The sequence below is a fragment of the Strigops habroptila genome, chromosome 9 (genome assembly GCF_004027225.2).
Source record: "Strigops habroptila isolate Jane chromosome 9, bStrHab1.2.pri, whole genome shotgun sequence".
NCBI classification, from domain to species: Eukaryota; Metazoa; Chordata; class Aves; order Psittaciformes; family Psittacidae; genus Strigops; species Strigops habroptila.
Window position 1 is genome coordinate 43,647,780 of NC_044285.2, and position 22,888 is coordinate 43,670,667.

At 43.8% G+C, this 22,888-nt stretch overlaps 1 protein-coding gene across 7 annotated transcripts in view; it reads right to left on the reverse strand.

Annotated features, from left to right (window-relative positions):
* HTR2C (5-hydroxytryptamine receptor 2C) overlaps positions 1-22,888 on the reverse strand; it is a 201,532-nt gene that overhangs the window by 13,144 nt on the left and 165,500 nt on the right. For 5 of the 7 annotated variants that reach the window (XM_032920167.1, XM_032920166.1, XM_032920165.1 and 2 more), the window contains one exon: positions 285-485. The exons of the other annotated variants lie outside the window; for them this stretch is intronic. In XM_032920167.1, the coding sequence (XP_032776058.1) occupies positions 285-485 (201 nt within the window). The remainder of the gene's footprint in view (positions 1-284; positions 486-22,888) is intronic. 7 annotated transcript variants of the gene reach the window in all.

Below are 22,888 nucleotides of genomic sequence, written 5' to 3' on the forward strand. Positions count from 1 at the left end.
TTAGCAGTTTTATAGTACCATTTGTCTGTCTTATCGGCATATTGCTATGTACACAGCAGCAATGCTTCAGCATCAAAAGTGGTGGGGTCCTGAAAAATGACTACTTCTTTTGGTCACTGACCAACTGCAATGAAAGACTTGTGTTTCCCAGTAATCATCTATTATATTCAGGCATGCAGGCCAGGTAAATTAATTTGAGTCTCCTCTTAAAAACCCTAAATGAAAATTGGAGGAACACTATCATTCATTAAGACACGGTGAAGATCGTGAGCCGCATTGCTTACCTATGGATATGGTCCAAACTGCAGCAATTTTCATAATAGCCTTGGTGCGGGAATTGAAGCGGCTGTGCTCAATGGGATTGCGTATTGCTACATACCGATCAAGAGAGATGGCACAGAGATGCATAATAGATGCAGTTGAAAAGAGCACATCTAGGGAAATCCATATAGGGCACAACTGTTTAGGCAAAGGCCAAGCATAATCTGAAACATAGAGAGAAAAGAAATGAAAGGAAAAAAAGGAAAGGAAATAATTTGGGAAGCCAGGCCATCATTTCTGAGAAACCTGTGGGATATTTTAACCCTACGATACCAGCAAGGGGCACATGCATGAGGAGTGGACAAGGAAACCTCTTGCAGGGCCTCTCTCCAGGCAGTCCCTGGCTCCGAGCACTCCATAAACCCATACCCATTTCCCACACATTTGTTTTCCATGACCAGTAGCTAAAGGCAAACGAACATTAATTTGGCAGTGCCTCCAAGTGACCGTTCTAACTCTGTTCCTCTTTTTACCTCTCAGCCATACCTGTACAAAATCAAATACTGCATTGTAATTACCTCATCACATCCTTTCAATGGATCGCACAGTGCTCTGTGGCATTAGCTTCACCCAGATCCTTTCTAAACCTTTCCTGATAAGTACTTCTCAGTTTCTGTCTGCTGAGGAGAAAGGCAGCAGACAGGTTTTTCTAACTAGCTAAATGACAATACTTTACCTTAAATATTCCTCCCAAGGCAGTGTGCCTTAATAACGGAGCAATAGCTGCCTCCTTACAGAGCAGCTGGGATTGAGTGGCTGAAATCTGAAAACTGCTTTGAACGTAGACAGAGCTGAGTATTATTCTTTAAAGAAACAAGTGTGCCGGCAAACTGAACAGACTAGATAGCTACCTCTGACAGCAGCTGGCATGTGGCTAATTTGGGTGCCTGCATTTACTACTCAGTTTACTCAGTGCTAAAGTGCAGCTGGAGAATAAAAGTGACCAAGAAAAATCCTCCAGTGGTGCTGGTATTTAAATTAAAGCACAAAGAAAATTGATTTGTGAATGATACTCCCATGTTAATGCTTAGAGTGGGTTGTGTGAGATCAATAACATGTCCTGCCAAGCTCTAACACACTTATCAAAACAAATCAACAGTATCTATAGCAGCTGAAAACATGAGAGGTTTCATAATAGTTGAATAATGAAATATCTTGTGTCTTCCTTCCAAACACGGAAATCTAAAGCAATCTCAAAGTTCACCCAAGGATCAGAAACATCACTCTGCAGAATCAGTCATATTAAGCACAAGGCAGCTCCATCCTACTGCTCGCGAACGGAAAGGGAGAAATGTTAGTCTCAGAAAGCATATTTTGAAACAAATTACCCAGCCAAGAGAGACCCAGGACACCTTACATGCAGAACCCCAAGATGAACTGAACCAGAGCAAATCAGTACAAACTGCCCAAATGCAGCCCAGGAATCCCACACAAAGAGCATGGCAGAACGAGACAGACACATCAGCTCATTTTACCAGTGGGAAACCCACAGGAGATGTGCTAACTAGCTCACAAAACCCACACAAGAAGACCTCACCTCTGGGGAGATGAACCATTTATTTCAGCAAGTTTGCACCACTCCTACTGGATGGACTATAAGTGGACTGAAATCCAATGTAGCAAGTAAGAGGTCCTTATCAAAGGAACTAAGTAAAGCACTTTGTGTCTGGAGCATCTTTACTCTAAAGGGCACCTCTGCTGTGCAAATGAATTGAGCTTGGTTAAACGATGACTCAGACCGTTTATGAAGCTATGATCAAATTCTGCACGTCCTGCTCTTGTTCGCACTTTGCAATAGCTTAGGGCTTCGTTGGCATCAGCCTGCAAATGAGCTCAGAGCTCCAACTAAGCACACCTCTGAACTGCTGGGTCTTTAATGATGCCTCCAGGGAAGAACAAGTCTGATCTCTTTCAAGCGAGGCCTAACTCCCTGTACAGCCCCAGGCTTTTGCTGCCAGCCCAAGCTAAAACACATTCGGTCACACTTTATCCCTCCCTACTTCTCCCTTTGAGTTGCTTTCTGATACAGGCTGAAAGGAGTTTTGAGTACAAGACCTGGAGAAAAGTACCAGGAGCATGCTGTGATGAATGAAGTGGTCCTGATGAATGTGCACGGGGTGATGGTGACTGTGCAGCAGCCTCTGCACAGGGGTGTGGTGGTGGTGGTGGCGGCTCCCTGCATCAGGCAGAAGGCCAGGAAATCTCCAGTGTCTACAGAAAGGGCCTCCAGGCTCCCTGTGCGTGGAGCATCTTCAATCTGATCTATGGCACTGCAGCGGGTTCAGTCTGATTCTTGGCATTTGCTAGACCTGGGAGAGGTTTCTACAGCAACCACCTTTTCAGCATTATTGAATGATGAATAACCTCTCTCACTTCTTCCTTCGAGCTACCCCACCACTTCCCGTGACTGACTCCCCCTGGAACAACAACTGCTATTGATGTGAACTGGACAATAGCATTACAAGCAAAGAATTAGCAGAAGCAAAAGCAACAGTAAGCATTCATACCCGCGGTGTGAGGTTAGTAGGTGTTCCCCGCTGCCAGCCCTTGCACTGCAGGAACTACAGCCACCAAGAGATCCAAGGAATGCTGCCCAGAATTACTGCCTGGATGTTTCTGAAGATAAAGGTGGTATGAGAGCCCTCCTGATGGCTAATCCTTTTACTCTTTACTGCCCCAAGGCACACCATTACGCTCAGAGCTGAAAAGGCAGTTCCACAAGGAGACATTTTACTTCCTCAAGAAGTTTCCTAAAATGTTCTGCAATAATAAAATGTGACACTGGAAAGCTTTGGAATGGCAGCTTGTAACTCGTTACTATATCTTGATAGGAAGGGCATAGTATATAGCCTATTTTCAAATGCAATTCCTTCTAAGTAAGCATGATGTGTGTATTTGAATAACACCTACACAGCCTCCAAAGGCAGAAATTTGTATAATAGAAAACAAGTGTATTCTAATTCTGTTTCGAATAAATGTACAAGACACAGGAAATGTGCCCTGGGACTGTGCCAAGGTACAAACAAGGATTAAATCCCTGTTCTGTTAAGGATGTTATACCTTGAAAACTATCTTATCCTCAGAAACACTCTATTGGCAGAAGGCAACAGTTCTCTAATTTCTTCTATTTTCTCTCATTTCATACACAAAGAATAGCAATTACCATATAGTTAGAAGTGCAGATGACCGAGTGAAATGAAGTCTTGGACTCCAGCACTTCTAAGCTTTAGTAATTGCGTTTCCAATGAAAAGCATGAATCTCAGTTCAAATTTGGCTCCAGGAAGAATGAAACAGTACTGAACACCCAGGCAAGCAAAACCCAAATTCTTTGTAAGAAACTCTGATTTTTGTACCTTGAATTAATCTGTGCCCTTCAAATCAGTCATCTATTTAATGCACTGACTGGTAGACCAGACAGGATACTGCTAAAGGGAATTAAATGAATGCACCAGGTCAGAACAAAAGGCGATATTTCTTTAACCAGCGTGCAATAAAACCATAGGTATTTTTGCCTTCAGATATTTTGTGGATGCTAGAAGTTTACACTGGACAAATTCATAGAGAAAAACATATAGAAAACTATTGCAATGATAGATCAGTGTTAGCCTCTAGCTCTGATCAGGATAAAAACACGATGTATGAAATCCTGGAAGGAAACTAACGCATGTGTATATTGCTTCAGCCTCCAACACTGAATAGCATCTCATGGAACCTGAGGCACTGTCCTTCTTCATGGGAAACATGACGAGTGGGTCAAACACTCATATTTAACCAGGAGTCATGATCCAGAGGTGGGAATTTGTCTCCCGCACTGGGAGGAAAAACCAAACCCCAGTTCCTGCCTGCCACTGAGCACTGAGACGGGCACAAACCATCGCCAGCAAAATACAGAAACTCACAAGCATTTTGGCACAGCTGCAGAGCTTCTCTGCGTGCAGCCGATTTGGTGTCAGATGAGAGTTCCCTTCAATTTCTTGTGCTTTACATCAAGAAAGACGGTGAGAAGGAAACTGAATCACTTTTGTCAGAGGTTCTATGCATATGGGTGAAAAGTGCTGTGTAACACTGTGATTGTGGTTATTGTGCGGCTCACAGCATTAGAGTCAGAATTACCAGCCCCTGCAGCAGGAGCTGACTGACTAAACCAAACCACAGCAAATGGAAGCAAAATTAATTATGCTAACACTGAATTACTCCAGATTGTAGGAGAATGGCTGAACTGAGACAAAAAATGAATAAAAATGTGATAGAACCTGTGATGACAAGAAACGTGGGACTGCAGGAGGCTGATACAAACCCCTTCCTTCTCCCTGGAGCCTCCAACAAGATCTCATGAGCTTTACCCAGCTTTTTGTGCTAAGCTGGAGTAGACAGGAGCTGTGTGTACACAGAAACACACACTCCATGCTACAAGTGGACTGGCTCACTAGATTTACATATTAAAAAACAACTATTGCCTGTACATATTTACTACTTCCATAGCACAGTCTGTCCCAGGAATACGCATTGTAACACTCAGGACAAATGGGGAATAATAGTCATAAAATATCTGCTCACACCACAAGAAAGTGAAGAGTTGTGTAAAATTCATCCCTGTCGCATCAGAAACGTTCCATGACAAACTCGCAGTAAGCTGCAGCCAAGATGGTTTTTTCTAACCATGAACAGGAATTTGGAGAAGGCTTCAGAGCTCCTGTGTTTATCCAGGGCTTTATATCTGTCAGGATGGATAAAAGGGTAAAAACCACTCTTCAAAATCACACAGGAGGAATATGGGTATATTTTGTCTTTTAGACTCACGGTGACATTTTTATATATACACACATATATCTAATATACATATGCATTTATACAGGAAAAAACTCCAGAGCTAAAAGGTGCAGAATAAGAACAAGAGACGCATATCTGTTCAAATACAGCCTCTTTTAATGCTGTTCATTGGCCTGGTCAAAACCAAAAATACATGTAATATTTCTCTTTTTGGCTTTCTGCTATTTGCTGTAGTTACATTTTGCTTTAACTCCCAGCAGATCTTGAACTACTATAACTAAAAATGGTGGGAAATCATGAATTCGAATGAATCTTAATCTCAGTACAAAGCACAATTTCTTAGTGGTTAACATGGCAACACAGCACGTGAAGCACATCTTCATCGTCCTCTAGCTGCCATGGATCTGTTCCAGGCCATACACTGATTGGTGCTCTGGTTCTCAGAAAGGTCAGTGACAAAAATCCTGGACTAATTCCTCACCTAATCCACTGGGAAATGAGGATATGGCCTTTCAGAATGAGAAGAGTGGCGTTCACTCAGGTTTCCCTGCTGTAATTCAGAGCAGCTTGGAGATGACGGGAAACAGCAAGCCAGAAGATGTACCCAAAAGCTGTCACTTTCTGTCAGATTGAAGTGGCTTTTGATGAAGGGTCTGGAGCACAAGTGTGATGAGGAACGGCTGAGGGACCTGGGGGGGTTTAGTCTGGAGAAGAGAAGGCTCAGGGGGGACCTTATCGCTCTCTGCAACTGCCTGACAGGAGGATGGAGCCAGGAGGGGGCTGGTCTCTTCTCCCAAGGAACAAGGGATGGGACAAGAGGAAACGGCCTCAAGCTGCACCAGGGGAGGTTTAGATGGAGCTGAGGAACAATTCCTTCCCCAAAGGGTGCTCAGGCATTGGAACAGGCTGCCCAGGGCAGTGCTGGAGTCACCGTCCCTGCAAGTGTTCACACCCCGTGTAGCCGAGGCCCTAGTGCCATGGGTTAGTGGTGGCCTTGGCAGTGCTGGGCAATGGTTGGACTTGATGAACTTAAAGGTCTTTTCCAGCCCAGTTGATTGTATGATTATTTCATACATTCCAGGCAAAGCCATTGTTATGGGCTGTGGAAAAAAGCCTACCCTTTCCCACTGCTAGGAGTCTTTTTAACCCCATTGAACCATTAATGTATTCACCTGAAGCTTTTTATACCAACCACACTTTTCCAGTATTCAGTTTAAAGTTTCATAGCTACCACAGGCTTGACAAAAATAGAAAGCAATTACATACAGTTTTAACATTACAGCATTGCATTATTCCCAAGGGAATGGAAGAATTTAAATGGTTCTCTCTCTTATCTAGGAAGTAAAGTATTTCTTAGCCTGAAATACCACATCAGTACGTGTAAAGCTGTGTTATCTATTTTTTTTGCTAATTTATTTCTTTCAGATTTACATAGGCAAATGACTCTGAGACATCCCGAGAGTCACACAACCAAGAGGGCTGAAAACCTCTATCATGCCCAAGAAGTACAGAATGTCTTGCTTTACCCCCGCAGTCCTCAGTGCTCACCAGCACATCCACAGGAGGGATCACACACATGCAGCTAAGCTCCCTGGCATGAGGAATGGCTGCTCTCAAGGGCAGCACTGCCAGTGTTTCTGATTTTACCAGCAGTAGAGTGGAATTCAATGTTTTTCTAACATATTGAACTCCTGAGCGCTGGATTACATGAGAAATTGGCTTTACCTTTAAGTTTCTACCCTGCATTTTTCTAGAGGAAACACAGGTTATCCTAAAGCTATCTGGATCCCTTATAAACAGCACAGATTCCAGCACAGCCAAGCACAAGGACATAATCTATACACTATGAATGAAGATACCTTTTAGGGGAAGGGCTGTATTCTTGAAAGCTGCAAGTCCAAAGTCCCAACAGATGCGCAGCAGAGCATGGGCTCCCAGGTGATATGGTGGCTAAGAAGGTGGAAAAGACCTCCAAGTAAGAAAAGGAGGGTGACACTGTCCACATGCAGTGCTGGTGACACCATTACTGGGACCCTGCTCTTGAACCTCTGTGCCTAGAAGATGCTATTTTGCCATAGTAAAACACCACACAAAGTGGCACACTGGAGTCTGTGCCACCCACCACATCCAAACTGGGCCATGCCACCACTCCTGAGCTTTGGTTTTCCTCTGGAGCTGTCAGCATGGTACTGGTGGTACCCTGGGGCAGGGAGCAGCAGGCAAGTGGCCTCCTTCAGAACGCCCCACCATCGAGGAAAACCCCAGCAGAGCTGAACGTGTCTCCGAAGGCTCTGTGGTTCTTGCCTCACAAGTTACAGTGATTAACTGATGGGACTATTCTATTGCAAATTAAACAATTGCACATATTCTGCTGTTTTGAGACTTTTAAATAACTGTGTTACCTTTTGCTTTCTATCCAGCATGGCAATGACTTGCAGTCTTGACAGAACTTGTAAGAAAGAAGCAAATTTAAAGCCAGAATGGATGTAATTATCTGATTGAAGGAAAGATTGCTTGAACATCATTTAAGTAATATTATAAATGCAAGGAGCCAGCTCTAACACATCATCTGCTTAAAACAACCCTGCTTAAAAAAACCCAATATATTGGGATGTTTGCTAAGAAGAAAACATAGAGAATATTGTTGTCATCCCAAAGGCAGCGTCTCTTCAGGAAATATCAATTATTCTGGTGTGGTCTTTCATTCCATTAATCCATATGTTATATTCATCTTTCCATTTATTGTTGGACACTAAAATGATGTTTGAAGTCAGAGGAAAAACTTCTAGGCTCAGTCATGTTCTTTGCTCACAGTTTCAACATCTGTAGCTACATCTGGAATTTTTACATGGAGTGATACGGATAATTAACAGGGCAATGGTACAACTAATTGAATTTTATCACCAACTTCATCTGAAGGGTTCCTTACAGCATTTTAACTCCAACAGAGAGATGACTCCTTCACACAATTCTGAGATATACGTTCTCCATAACACTTTATCTGAAAGAAACCACAGTCTAATAAAATATTCACTGATGTTCTGCATGTCAGCACAACGTCAGGACAGTGGCCTCTCATTTCCTTCATGCAGGTTATGGATCAGCCTTGACCCGCTATTTAAACAACTAATGAAGCAACAGTTGAACCAATACTGCACTGGAAAACAAGCCCACAAGCAAACACAGGCCCCAATAAAATACCTTCTAAATGTAAAAACAGAGATATTTTCCAACACTGTTTCCTAACGAAATGCACAAACATGTGACAATAACTGGTGGTATTCCTAGTTCTGATGAAATTGTAGAAGATCCCTTGTCACAAGGAGTAGCTGCTAAAACACACAGATCATTTGAGGAAACTAAAATTCACAACTGACGATGGTGTGGCATTATTCAGATTACAGCTGCCTGCTGAGCAGTCACCTCAGCTGGAACAAAGAAGCCATCTGCTTGAACCCAGAGTGTTTCACGTCAAATTAAGTTTAGACTATGGCTCTTTCCTAGGTATGGCTCTGTGGCAAGAGAGAGGACACAAAACCATATAGAGATTTTTTTATTTAGGTCTTGGTTTCGATTTCAGCAAAACTTCATGGCAATTTAGACATCCATCGCCCCCTGACAGCTGCCTGGGAGCCTACCTGGGATTGACAGAGCCATAAAATCATAGAATCAACCAGGTTGGAAAAGACCTTTAAGCTCATCCAGTCCAACTGCTCCCCAGCACTGCCAAGGCCACCACTAGCCCATGGCACTGAGGCCTCGGCTACACGGGGTGTGAACACTTGCAGGGCCGGTGACTCCAGCACTGCCCTGGGCAGCCTGTTCCAATGCCTGAGCACCCTCTGGGGAAGGAATTGTTCCCCAGCTCCATCTAAACCTCTTTCTCAGCTTGGGCTCCCTCCTGGCAATGCAACTGAACAAACTGGCCTCTGAACGCTGATAAAATTTCCCATTTCAGACAGTCATAACAAGGCTTTCCTTCAGTTTGATGTAAAGGGTTCTGTACCTAGAGAGCACAGGTCTGTCATTGTTAACTAGCCAATGCTTCTACTAAATATTCCAGGAAGATGCCCAATTTAACAAGAATTGGCATACTTACTCTAACCAACTCCTGCAAATCACTAGCATTAACTTTGAGTGTGTAGATACAGATATTTTCAGGAGTTTTGTTACTCTGCTATCCCTTGCGCAGTGGTCAGTATTTCCCCCCTCCTCATGTGGGGGGAAATAAAGAATTCCAGCTCAGGATATAAAGCACAATGTGAGGCCAAAGCAAGATCTGCAGTTTGAAAAACAGCAGTGATTTTCCTCCCGTTTGCTCGCAGGCTGCTGGATGTGGCCAGGATACAACCAGCATTTCAGCCCTTGTTCAGCACAGCACTGCACTTGCACTGGTCTAATGCCGATGGAAAGTGCAGCCCATGCTCAACTGCTGCGTTGAATTTAGGGATATCAAAGTAGTTCAGTGAGTCAGCTTTCCTTCTCACTGTACCTTCCTCAACAGCAGGAAAGCTATTAGGGACAGTGGGTTAACTGTCTAGCTGAACTTCATGCCAGTGTTGAGTCACAGTTTGCTTTTCTGATGAGGTTAAAAGCCAGCACAAGCAGTCTGTGAGATTGCTAATGACAAGAAATCACTGCAAGCGAGGGAAATAAGCCATATTTTAGTCATTCTCACAGACATTTATTTCCATTTCCGATATTTCTCAGAGCAGAGCACTTGCAAAATGCATTCCCTGTTTAGCTTCCAACAGGCATCTCTGATTCTTTGTGATTGCACAGGTAGAAATGCGAGCATGAGAGTGCTCCACAGAAGCCACTGCAAAAAGCAAGGATTTGGGGGTTGCTAAGAAGCCTAGAAATTCTGCTCCGTATCCTTGAGTGCCATCTACTGTCCTTCTGTCACGGAATACCTCAGATGCAAACCTCCCACTTGCAAAGCATTTCAGCCACCATGTGCAAGCTGCTTCTGACCAAGAACAGATACACCTTTCATGATAGGAGAAGTGTGGCTGGAATTTGTCACACTGGAAACTTTCACTGTGGGAGTCTGAAAGATGACAGAACAGCACCTTCAGTGGCTTTTCTAAGGAATTACTTAGCTAATGAACACTCTTACATACTCAGTAATCCCAAGGAAATCTGTGCACATGTGAGTGAGCCCCACTGTCTTCTAGGAGTTTAATGGCCACCATGTGCCAACTCGTAAGTTATCCTTGAATGTGCAACCTGCCCTGATCAAAAGGCAGAGAAATGAAGAATCCCTGTCCTTCTCTGAAAGAAGAGTGGGACAAAATTCATCCAGTATGTAAATCAGGTTCAAATATTTAATGAAAGAATCCTAATAGCAACCTAGGAAATGCAAGTATTGCCAATCAACTCCGTGCTCTAGAGGAACAACCTGCTGAACCATGCAAGTGTATCAACAGCCCCTAGGCTGCACCCAGAAATGCGCAGTTATCCACCAGGATTCCTGTGGTGGGACGATCCAGACTTACACAGTGGGGGAATTTGCTATCTTTCTTTTAACTGAGGAATTGGACATAGAAATGAGATGAAGCAAACAAAGGCAGCTAAATGAGACTTTTAGCTTGAGCTCTTCTCAAACCTTGCACAATATTGGAAAAATACCGTTTATCTTCCAGTACAGTGTTGCAAAGCCTGGAGTCCCCTTCCCTCCATGTCAGCCTTAACTACCTGGTTGTCCTTCCCCACTTCTTCCCCCTGTTATCCCATGATACTTAGGTATTTCTCCATTTTGCCAGGCCACAGGAAGCCTGGAGGTTCATTTCACAGTCGTGGAAAATAATTTTCCGCAGCAGGACTAGGTCTGGAAGCTCCATTGGCAGATAAGCTGGACAGCATGGTGCCTGCTGGAAAGCCCATTTCTCCATCAGCGGCACAGGAGGCTTTCCTAGACAGCCCAGACGCCTGCAGGACGTGGACGTGCCAGTGGAGAACTCCTGGCGTGATATGCTCCACTTCTATCACTGCAAGAAAGTGTAACTTTAAAGGCTCGTGTTTAACCGAACCTCTCTGTGGGGAAGCATGAACAGAATCACAGTATGGGGATGTGTCTCTGCATTAAGCATCAGAGGGAAGAAGGCTTGCGGAATTCACCTTGGCATGATGCAGTATTTCTTCCTTTCTCACTTACAGAGGGCTGCAGGGTAATTCTGCCTTTAGCAGCCAGTGCTACAGGTGAGAGACTAACTCCTGGCCCCTCTCATAAGATTTGATTCATTCGGGCTAGCTGGGAACCAACCAACCATCTGGGTATGATACTCAAAGAAGACTGGCTCAGCCCAAGCTCCGTTGCCTTGAACAGGGTAGGTCACCCTGTCACCAACATCCAAGCATCCAAAGCAACCCTGGGAAAGCAGGGGCCTGGGAAGGCTGCATGGAGTCAAAGCAGCACTGTCCCTCTCAAGAAACATGGGGCTTCTATAGCCCTGCTTACCCTATGTCTGCCCAGCAGAGCTGATACACCCCCAACCCAGCCTAATGCAGTGCGATGTTAAATCAGCACTGACTTCCAAGTCGCCATGTTCTCATTCAGTGTGACAGCCCAGCGTGTGAAGCCACACAATAAGATGTTAAAGATTTGCATTATTGTAGGCATTTTGTACACGACTTGTTACTAATTATAACAGCTCACTACTAACAGAGTCTGCTGTAAAACTTGAACTGGAGTAAGATTTAATCTTAGATCATGGTACTTGCATACCACAGCATTTACAGCCTACAAAATGCCAGATTGTTGTCAAACTGCTGCATGAAGATGTGTAAAGGTCAACTCAGAGCTTTCCAAAGATTCAGAAACACCTCAGACTATGCCAACACATGTACCTTCATCCTCATAACTTGGAGTTCAGGGGACATCCCTCAGCCCAAAAGAAAAGAAACAGGCAGCAATATCCATCCCGCCTGACTTTATGTCCCTCTCTGATGAATGAGGCAGGTATCAGTTTGGAATCCTGGAAAGGTCTGTGTTGAAAACAGCAATGCAGGACAAACGGATCCCATTTCCCATAACAATGCTTCCACATGTGGAAAGTATTCCAGATGGGCAGCATCAGAGGCAAAATGAAACTTCACTATTATCACATTCTGGGCACAGTTGTACTCCTTTGGTTTTGAGTTTTGCAGAAATTGTAGGCCTATTGTAAGTTCCATTAACATGAAGTAAAAGTTTAATTTAATATGGATAAATGAAGTGTGGGTGTACAGATATACTTGAAAGAATACTATTACCCAGGAAATTACAGCGGTCTTATGAGGCAGAAAAGGAAACTAAAGAAATGATATTTAGTTAAGTTATACCACTGGATTTTTTGATAGACTTGTTTTTGCTTTGTAATCAAGTGCAATGTTATTTTATTATCATGGTTATGCTACTATTACAGTGTAATCTTGCACTTGATTACAAATCAAACCCAGTGGTAACTATGATAATAAAATAATATGTAAACATAATGATCTAGCAAAATGTAATAAGCGTTGCTATCTATTTAACAAATGTAAGTGAGCAATATGGGTGCTGTAGTAGAACTAGTTACCCCCAAAATACAAGAGGTACTTATCCCAAAGTACTTATCCCAATACAGACTAGAAAAAACTTGGAAAAATCATTATGGAAAGTAGACAAAGTAGGTTATAAAGAGAATGTTTAAAGGACTTCATCTTGGAAGTTGTTTTTCCTGTGTTCATGCTTGTCAACATCAACTTGCCGTGTCGCATCAAACAACCAACCTTGTTCTGCTGTTGTGCATCCTGGAGGGAGCCAGCCAGCAAGATTTTAACAGCAAATGAGACTCACAACTTTTGGTTTCTGCTGTGTATAAATCCAATGTCTCTCTCAGTTCATTTCAGCTGATCTGAAGGAATTGACAAAAGCTTAAATGGCAAATTCAAAATTTTTCCCCAAAATTCAAAATTTAAATAGAGCGAGAAGTCATTCTCATTTAGAACATATGTGTGGATGGAAGGACAGAGCTCTGCTGCCTCTGAAACCCAGCCATCAATATTCATAGGTGTCAGATGCACATTTACAGTCTTCTGCATCCCAGTGGGTGCCAAATAGGAACAGTGAAAGCCTGTCATACAATTTCCATATCTCACCACCACCAAGACCTCTTTCTACAGCTGCTGCCTCTGATTGGGGCTGGAAATAGATGTTTGTGAAAACAAGCAAAACGCCCAAAACTCACCTAAAATAAACACATTTAAAAAAAAAAAGCATCCATCAGAGGCTGGAAACGGATTGGTCACCGTAACAACCAGTCTGTCCCAATAACTCCAGCACAGCTGGAGGAGAGATCCTGCTGCCAAATGTCAACAGGAATGGAAATCAAACCACCTGAGAAATAAGAGAGAATCAACACAACCTTATCAACCATCCTGCCTTGCTCATAAAGTCTTGCACCTAAGAGCTGATAGAGGAACAGGGTATTTCATGTTCATTACTCATTGAACTTTGTAGTCTTGAACTTTTTTCAACTAGGAACCAAAGCATCTCAGAGGAGAGATTCCCTCACTAAACCCACTGCTGTCACTGTGCTTATCAGAGTTCCTGCAGGAACAGAAAAGTTTTCCACCACTGACACTCATTACAACCAGAGAACACAGAGTCTGGAAAAATGGAATACATATTTGAAACTAATGCATGAAACCAAAATGTTGCTATAGCACATGCTGATAATCACAGCCTGGGCTCTGTGACAGGCTCATGCACAAATTCTCCTCATGTCATTAGCATCTTTAATGACGATTTTGGCAGAAAAGCTAGTGAGGATCCATTCTGGTTCTCTTATGAGTTGTCCATTCAGAAAAGGGTTGTTTTGCGTCAATGAGGCAGCGTGCAAATTAGTGCAAGGCAGAGCAATTGGCATGTGGCCCTTCTTCCATCAATGTAATTTCCATTTAATTACCATGCAAAAACATGAACCACATCAGAGCTTCTTTCCCAGCATGTGCTGATAAAACACAAAGTGGGAACTTAATGCTACTCTTACCATTAGGTCTCAGGGAAGGGAACTAACCTACGAGGGTATTTGCACACATTTTAATGACTATCAGACAACTCAAGAACCCGAATTTCAAGGGATATGTCATGTGAATTGGAGAGAGACATTAAAATTGTAATTTGCTGGGAAGAATTTAACGACATCAATTCAACAGACAGATGTGAAAGAAAGGAGGAAAATTTGAGTTAATTCTGAGTTAATTGACCCAATTCTGGAAACATCCGTAATTCAAACTAATGTATTACATTGACGTATTTGTCTTACAATATATCTAAGTGCTTTTCAGAGATTTCACCTTGTTTCTCTGTATTTCTTTCCACCTTGTGTAAAGCAGCTGCCTGTATATCTACTGGTCTGCATAATGGCAGTGAGTGATTTTTCCATGCTTTTGAGCTCAAAGGCTGGGTTGCCCGTTACATGCATCTCTTCTACAAATGCAGTAGTCTATTCCTTGGGGTCTTGGCATGGCACCGTCACTCAGGTTGAGCCCTTAGGCCAGAAGTTAAGATATTACTTAAAGAACATTGAGATTACCATACACTGAAAAGAAATCATACTTCCTTTCACAAAACAATACAATAAAGCAACAAATCTGATAGGATGTACAGAGATATACCAAATGGTAAAATGCTGACACGAGGCATCTAAGGGATCACAGGTCAGCAGGAGAGCACCTGAAGAACAGCACAAAGGAATTCCAGCCACTACAGCCAGTAAGTTGGCTTCATCACCCAATTTAAATGCCTCTATGCACATATCATAGGGAATATGCTTTCAGGGCTACAACCTTATTGGCATCAGAGAGATGTGGTGGGATGGCTCCTATGTCTGAAGGGTTGCAATGGAAGGATAGAGGCTCTTCAGGAAGACAGGCAAGGGAGAGGAGGGGTTATCACCCTCTATGTCAGTGACCAGCTGGAGTGCACAGTGCTCTGTCTGGTGGTGGATGAGGAGCAGACCAAGAGCTTATGGGTCAGGTTGGATGGGGCTTTAACCTGCCAGAGGGGAGATTGAAACGAGCTCTCAGGCAGAAGCTCTTCCCTGTGAGGGTGCTGAGGCGCTGGCACAGGGTGCCCAGAGAAGCTGTGGCTGCCCCATCCCTGGCAGTGTTCAAGGCCAGGTTGGACACAGGGGCTTGGAGCAACCTACTCTAGTGGAAGGTGTCCCTGCCCGCGGCAGGGGGTTGGAACTGGATGAGCTTTAAGGTCCCTTCCAACACAAACCAGTCTGTGATTCTCTCCTGTGATCTATCCACATGCAACAACAGACTTCCCGAGTCAATACAGGGCATAATTTCCAAACAGAACAAGGATGAGAGAGTTTTTCAATTACACATTAAATCAAGACAGAGTACAGAAATACAGCTGACCATCCTTGGAGTCCTTCTGCATTTCCTCTTACACTCTCCAATATCTGCAGCTGCAGCCAGCACAGGAAAATGAGCCATATGTTAATCTTTACAACAGACTGCAAGTAGGACCGTTCCTGGAAATTATAACTGCTTTTTGGCAAGAGCTGAGAAACACATGCTACCAACCGGTTCCTCATCCCAGTTTCACTCCGCTGGGGTGAGTGAGAAGAGATAGCAAGTTCTCAGCATGAGATAAGACATCCTGGATATTTGGTGCGTCAAAGTGTAGCCAGATTTAGCTGCACGCACCTTCTAGGAGGGGAAGGAAGGGCTTTTCTGTGTGAGAGAAACCAGAAGTTAAAGGAATAACTGGTGGGGGATGTTTGGGATGGACAGAATGAATAAAGCCATTGAGATGCACTCCTCTGTCACAACTCAGACCACGCTGCTGTGGACACATCTCTGTTTTGAGGTCTAAATCAAGAATCTACTTCCCACTTCCCTAGGTTAATATCTGGGTGAAGATGAGGAGGAACTGCTGTCCTCTCCCCTCTGCTGTTCCTTGTCATTTTCTATTCGTCTCTTTTTTTCCCTTTTCATTCTTGTTTTATATTTTTCTTTAAAGATCACACCAGTTACAGAATTCAATAGAAACAAATGTCAGCTCACACACAGCCCCCTGCTCACTGAGCAGATGCTGCTTGAGCATCAGGCTGCCGTGTGCTTGGAGAGGCACGTTTTAACTGTGTCTTTCTCCAGATGGCCAACATGCTGTGAGATTGAGGGAGGCCCGAGCTGCTGGTAAAGCTGAACTCGGGTGAGCTGTGCAAAGGGGCACCTAGGCTGGGACTAGCATCGTACCTAAGATAAAGTCCCTGTAAGATGCTATCACAGGTAAATATCTATTGTACAATGGCATGGACTAAAATGAACTCTATCCTGGTAAAATGTCTGCAATTCTGCTGAAATCCTTTCCCTCAGTTTTCAATTGTAAATTTAAGAATAGGGGATTAAACATACCTAAGGAGGGCTCTGGGTGGCCATGTCTCACATGCCCCCAGCACCTGGAGGTGCTACTGTTCTTCCTTTCAGATGAGGCTAAATCTGTCTTTAGGAAGCACATTAGCTGTCTTCATTTTACTTGGTATCTCAGTGATCTGCCTGCCACTTTTATAAAGCAGCAAATTTATTGCTGGAGCAGTTTATCATCATAGGGTCTTTCTTCCTACATATCACAATTCCGCCTTTCTCATTATCTTGTATCAATTTCTGGTTTGCTACAAAGCATGGAAGTTCATACTTCTTTTCCACTAAACTCATAAAAGTTAATTACAATGAGGCAATGCACTTGCAAAGCTACGACTGGATCTAACAGGCTACCGTCATAAAGAGTAAACAAAGATTCATGCATTTTAAAGCACAGTTAGCTTCACTGATCCAGAAGCAAATTGGGCATGAGACAATTGCACTGACAGCATTAAAACTGCTGCTGTATTTAAACTGACAACCCCTGTAAAACAGAAATGTAACTGTACACACTCCAGGTTCTGGGGGCTTCACAGTCCTGTGAGCTTTAAAACCCATCACACCTTCCAAACATGCGTAGCAAGAGGATGGAATATAAAAATATAATTGGATCTAAATCTGTATTTGCATTAAATAACAGCATTTAAATGTGCACCACTCAAATCCATTCCAATGAGTCATAGTTGAACAGAAAAGATTTATTTTGGATGGGCAATTCTCAATTACACCGGGCAGGCAAAACATGCCTGTCCAATTTAGTGTCTGAAATATGACAAATAGCTCTCTGATTGGATGCAGCACACATGCTATGGGTGAATTAGATAAGTATAAAGCCATGTGTTCAAGTAGTGTACATAGGAGTTAATCCACTGAAATCAACTGGAGTACTTTAACATTTCCCTTCACCTCTCGGGGACTTGGGAGAAGGGAGAGGTTGGACCCTGCTGGTCTTTTCTGCTACATTTGTGGAGGCTGCATCCAAGGAAACATTCTCACTGAGATGCCGGGGCGACATTTTTCATGGTTCGCATTTCCCTTGAACTGCTTCCATTGTGTTTCCTAGGGTGAGACCACATCTCCAGCTGAGCTGTGGAGCTGGAAGTGGCGCAAAAAACCTGCCTCCACTCAGGTGCCCATCAAGGCTTTGTTATAGAGACCTGCTCTGCAACCTGCTTGCGCTGATTACAAGTTAGCCTCCAGCTTTATTTTGGATCACAGCCTTCAATGATTTAGATGATGGGCATTTGTGCCCTGGGGAGATTCAGATCAAATATAAGGCAGAAGCTCTTCCCTGTGAGGGTGCTGAGGCGCTGGCACAGGGTGCCCAGAGAAGCTGTGGCTGCCCCATCCCCGGCAGTGTCCAAGGCCAGGTTGGACACAGGGGCTTGGAGCAACCTGCTCTAGTGGAAGGTGTCCCTGCCCGTGGCAGGGGTTGGAACTGGATGAGCTTTAACCCTTCAACGCAAACCAGCCTGGGATTCTGTGAAATACTGATACATGTTCCCCTGGATAAAACTGCAAAAGGGAAGCCGTTTATTGGCTTTTGAAGGGAAGTTGCAAAGCCCATTTACTTCTTGCAAAGTAGAAAGGTACATGGGGGCTCTGCTTTTCTCACACTGCAGTGGTAGGATTTTTCTATTTAAAACTGCTTCTTGCAAGAAAGTTGAGGTTGGCAAAGAGAAGAATTTTTGATTTTGTAACAAGGTGCTCAGATTTGTCATGGCTTTCTGTTGCTACATCCAGATCCTGGCCTCCGCATCCCAACAGGAGGCAGATAAAGGGAAGGAAACAGGTTCTGGCAGCTGTAAGATATGAGTAAGACATAGCTGCAGCAGCTCAGTGTCTTACTAACAGTTGGTAGCAAACAACAGGACATAGCAAGTCAGAAACTTCTTTTCACTCCTGTATTCCTGTGGGATCAGGGAACTCCTTGGAATCTCATTGTGATTTCATTTTCCTGTTTGGATCATGTTGCTCAGGAAAATATGATTTCCTTCTCTAAGGTGAATTATTTGCTTTCCCTGCCTTTTGAAAAATCTTATTTTTTAACCAAAACCAATTAAATAAACAAAAAAACCCCTCAACAGTCTCAACCAACCCAGAGAAGTTCATACCTTTTCCAGAAGGAAACAGAGCAAAAGAGAGGGATAACCTGCCTCACGAAGCCAACGCGAATGCGATCACAAGAAGCTTTTCATCCCAAACCACATTAAGCAAGTTAATGCCCACTGACATACACTTTAGGATCAGGCCTTGCTCGGGCTGGTAGCACATTTGAGCACTGAGCTGACTCACACTGTGCAGCATTAGGTCTCTTACCTATATGTACCATAAAGCTTTAACACGAGAATGGTTCATGGTTCCTGTGATGGTGCTGAAAACTAATAAAGAGCAATGCCTTAAAGGAGCTGCACTGCAGTGGCAGAAAGGATTCCTTTAGACTGCTTAGAGAGCAGCAAAACATCTGGGACCCTTCTAGATGAAGGATGCTGCCATAGTCATGCCTAGAGCTACAGTCATGACCAGGAAGGAGGAGTGTAAAGAGGGTTGGAGGAGGCAGAGAAGGGCTCTGGCAGACATCCTGGCCTCTCTGAACTTGCTGCCAGTGTTCCCTTCCCGTGACTTCAGCATGGTCAGGATCTCCTCTGATGTGTTTTGTAGAAAGCCATTCCCTAGGTCTACCTGTAAACACAGGGGAACAATAAACCACACACTGTTATCTGCCTGCAGCCTGCTGTCACTGATCGAAACACAGGAGGCAGGAACACGTTTAGAAGATAAAATCTAGCGTGTTCTTTAGCATTCCTGGGTTTCAGTTTCTACATTTAGGAAAAAAAGAAAAATAAAAGAAGTTCTCTTTTCTACTTGATGGGCCACCTTTCATCTCAGAAAAAGCCTCTCAAACCTACAGGGCAAAGGATGAGTCTGCAGCATCCCTCACAACCTGTGAAGATCAGGGCCACGAGCACATTTCCTGCAAAAGGCCAGGATTAGCTCAGCCTGCCAGTGCTGTGACATGCTGAGACCATCAGATGCTGCACTTATGGCTTGCTCAGACCTGACACCCACCACAGCCCCACTGCTGTGCACCCCGAGTGCAGACCCAGGGGCTCTGCTCAACCTCTCTGGAGGGGCGTTGTTTGATTAAATCCAACACAAGCTGATTCAAGCGATGTGCAATCAACAGACCTCTAGCAGCCAACAGCAAGCGGCCATGCAACCTGCTCCATGACCAGCCCTCAGGATGGAAGCTACCAGAAACAGAAGCTGTTGGAAGTGTTTGTGCTGGAGTGAGCAGCCTGAGCTCCATTGGCAGAATATCATCCCTAGCAGATCACAGGCTCTATTAACCCAAAGTAGGTGGTTGCTTAACAGCAAGAGGTTAGGAGGAGCAGAAAAGCATGTTTACGAGTGCAAAACATTTATTGTTTTCTCCTAAAGCTGGCATATTGACAAGATACTCTTGTCAATGGGAACGAACACAGGCAGGGTAATAAAGTATACATCTGCCTACACCAAGAAGCAGGCTGAAGGCAGAGCTGGATGATATAGAGGCAGCTCAGAGTGAAGAAATAACAAGAGGCAGGTGGTAAAAAAAAATTAGATAGCAAGAGTTCTGCCTCTGTATCCAACAGCATAAATTGGTCTTCAGAGTCCTATAAGATGATGCTCCATAATGTGGATTACAGCTGAGCTTAAATTAGTCATAAGGACCTGGCACAAAACTGCCAGGCTTTGCCAACAGCAGGTGAGAAAGATGCCCTTCAAGCTTTCTTAAGGCTGGTGTTGATTTACTCTGGGGAAAATCCTCCCTGCAACAGCAACAGCAAACCCTTTGCTACATCAGCCAGTGCTCAGAAGCAAGGGAAGCAAGACCAGAGACCTAAGGGAAGGGGGGCCTCTGCTCTCCCGCTGGGAAAGAGAAGACATTTACCATGTGCAAGCACACCCAACCAGTGCTGAGGTGATGGTCAGCAGCTTGCAGGGAACAGCTCATCCGTGAGCTGGTGCCCCCTGGGAGCTCAGGTATAGCTATCTTCACTGCTGTCAGGGATGGACACTCCAGAGAGCTGCTCAGTTCACAGCACACGCCTGCAGAGTGCAGGCTGGACCAAGCCTTGGCACAGGATCTCCAAGGATGCCACTCAAATGGTACTCCTGGTGCATGACCAGCAAGCCCTGCCTGCTCCTCTCCTTCACAGTGTCCTGAAATATGTTCCTGGATGTCACATCACAGCAGGATAATGCTGCAAATCTACCAGCTGCTGTTGCCACACAGAGGCCTGCTAAGGGACAGATTTATTCTAAGGCAGGGAAAGAGCTTCAGCTCTTCCATACAGAAGATGTACAGTGGGTCCCATGCATTGTATTTGCTTTTTTGCAGGAAGAATTTACAATTCAAGCCAAGGTTTTACAAAAATCTGAATTTTCATGGGGCCAGTTCCTGTTATATTAAAAGTGACAAGCTTTCTAAATCTGTCCTTGCAGCTGCAGCACACACAAAAACCAGCTCAGTTACTGATAAAGGACATTACCATCTGCCCAGAGAAGTGACAGCAGGTCAAATGCTGAACACTTATAATTTAATCTACTGAAAGAAAGACAGATCCTGCAGATGTTAGAAGTGAACTACCTTTCAGATGAGCTAAGTACACTCTACTCTGTAGCACTTCTTGTTCTACCCAACTTTAGGTTGAGAAACAGGTCAGAAGTCAAATCCAACTCAAAGTAATGCTTAACATAATAAACCTCCTAATTGACAAGAGTCTTTCTGCAGGCAGCAGACTTCCTTGGCTTGCTTCCCTGAATTTATACAATTTATTTCTAGATTGTTCCTTTACTCACAAGCCTTACAACCAAAACCCATGCACCATCTCAAAAGAGGAAACTCAGCAGAAAGAAAGCAAAGATAAGCTTCAACAGGAAACTTTTCCCTGTCTCATTCCTAGACCAGAACCTCAACATTAGCGCGGTGTGTCTTGTTTTCCACGGCAGCAGCTCATCATGGAAGAGCTGGAGACAACCCTTCTCCAACTGTATGGGCTGCCCATTTTCGATCTTTCTCTTAACCTGATGAGGACTAAAACTCCAATAAGGCTTAGAAAGGAGCTTATGAAGAAACCACTTGAGTCAAATGAATGCTCACAGACAATTGAAACAATCAGCACAGATGTTACAAGCACTATGTTATTGCATTGAAAATAGAACCAAGTGCTGTGCCTCTCTATCAGGGGGTACCTGTGCCCACATAAACACCTTTTGTCACGTAACTGCATCAAGGTTTGACGTTATTTGCGCCTCCTCTTCATTCCTGGTCTACCCAATATTCTTCATTCTCTTTGGATTGTTGCGTGACCTCTTGGAGAGGAAGACAAAAACAAATTAAATACCTCAAGTTTTGATTCTGCAAAGCTACTGCAGGGCTGCCACATGCCCTCCAGAATGTCTGGCAGCTTTTTCTATCAAATTGAGAAAAATGAAAGACACAGAAAGAAAGAAGAGGCATTTATGCTAATTTCATATGAAGTATTTATCTCAATGGAGAATATTGTACTAGAGGCATAAACAGCCTGCCTGTTGTGACAGTCCTGGGGATGGGGCTGCTCCTTGGATGAACAAGTGGAATTTCATCAGTTAGACTGCAAAAAAAGAATGTGCAAATGACTGTATCCAGCTCCTACCGATGCCATTCTGCAAATAGAAGATTTGATTTCTCATCTCTTCTAACAAAGGAATATGAAAACCTTGAGGAGATTTTCAGACAAGACATCAAGAAAAAGACACATCAAAATAATGAGAAATAACAACAAAAGGCTGAAGCAAGTTAAACTCCTGTGACAACTTTACAAAACAATTCTGCCTTAATAAGAGTAGCAAGAAGATGACTCTGAAGCACCACGGAGCACTGTGGTCTTTATGTCAAAGTGCTTTGCACTGCTCGGATGATGCCACTTCCCCCACTAGTCTGGCTTCCAGTCTTTATTGTGCAAAGTCCAACATTAAAAATTTAACCAACACATAAAACAAGCAAGATAAAAAGCCAGAATTGAGGCATGGATAATCTCAGGTGAGAGCAGAAATGAAATTAAGAAGAAATGAAGAAATTTACGTGTATGGAACAAATCCAGCTTTCAGTATAGCCAGTAAAAGCTAAAGGCTCCTACTCAAAGTGTTTTGGAAGAGGTTGATGCTAATACAAGTGACCAAATATAATCACTGCTCAGAAAGGGTACGTAGCATCACTCCCTCCTCCTGCCAGGTACTGTAACCCTCTCCAGTCCTGAGCTCCTGTGCTGACTTCAGCTCTTCAGCCTTTGACTCTCACCTGACCAGCAGCTATGAGTTTTCCACCAGTGCAAGCTTTGTCACAGTAGGTAAACAGGCAGCTGTTCA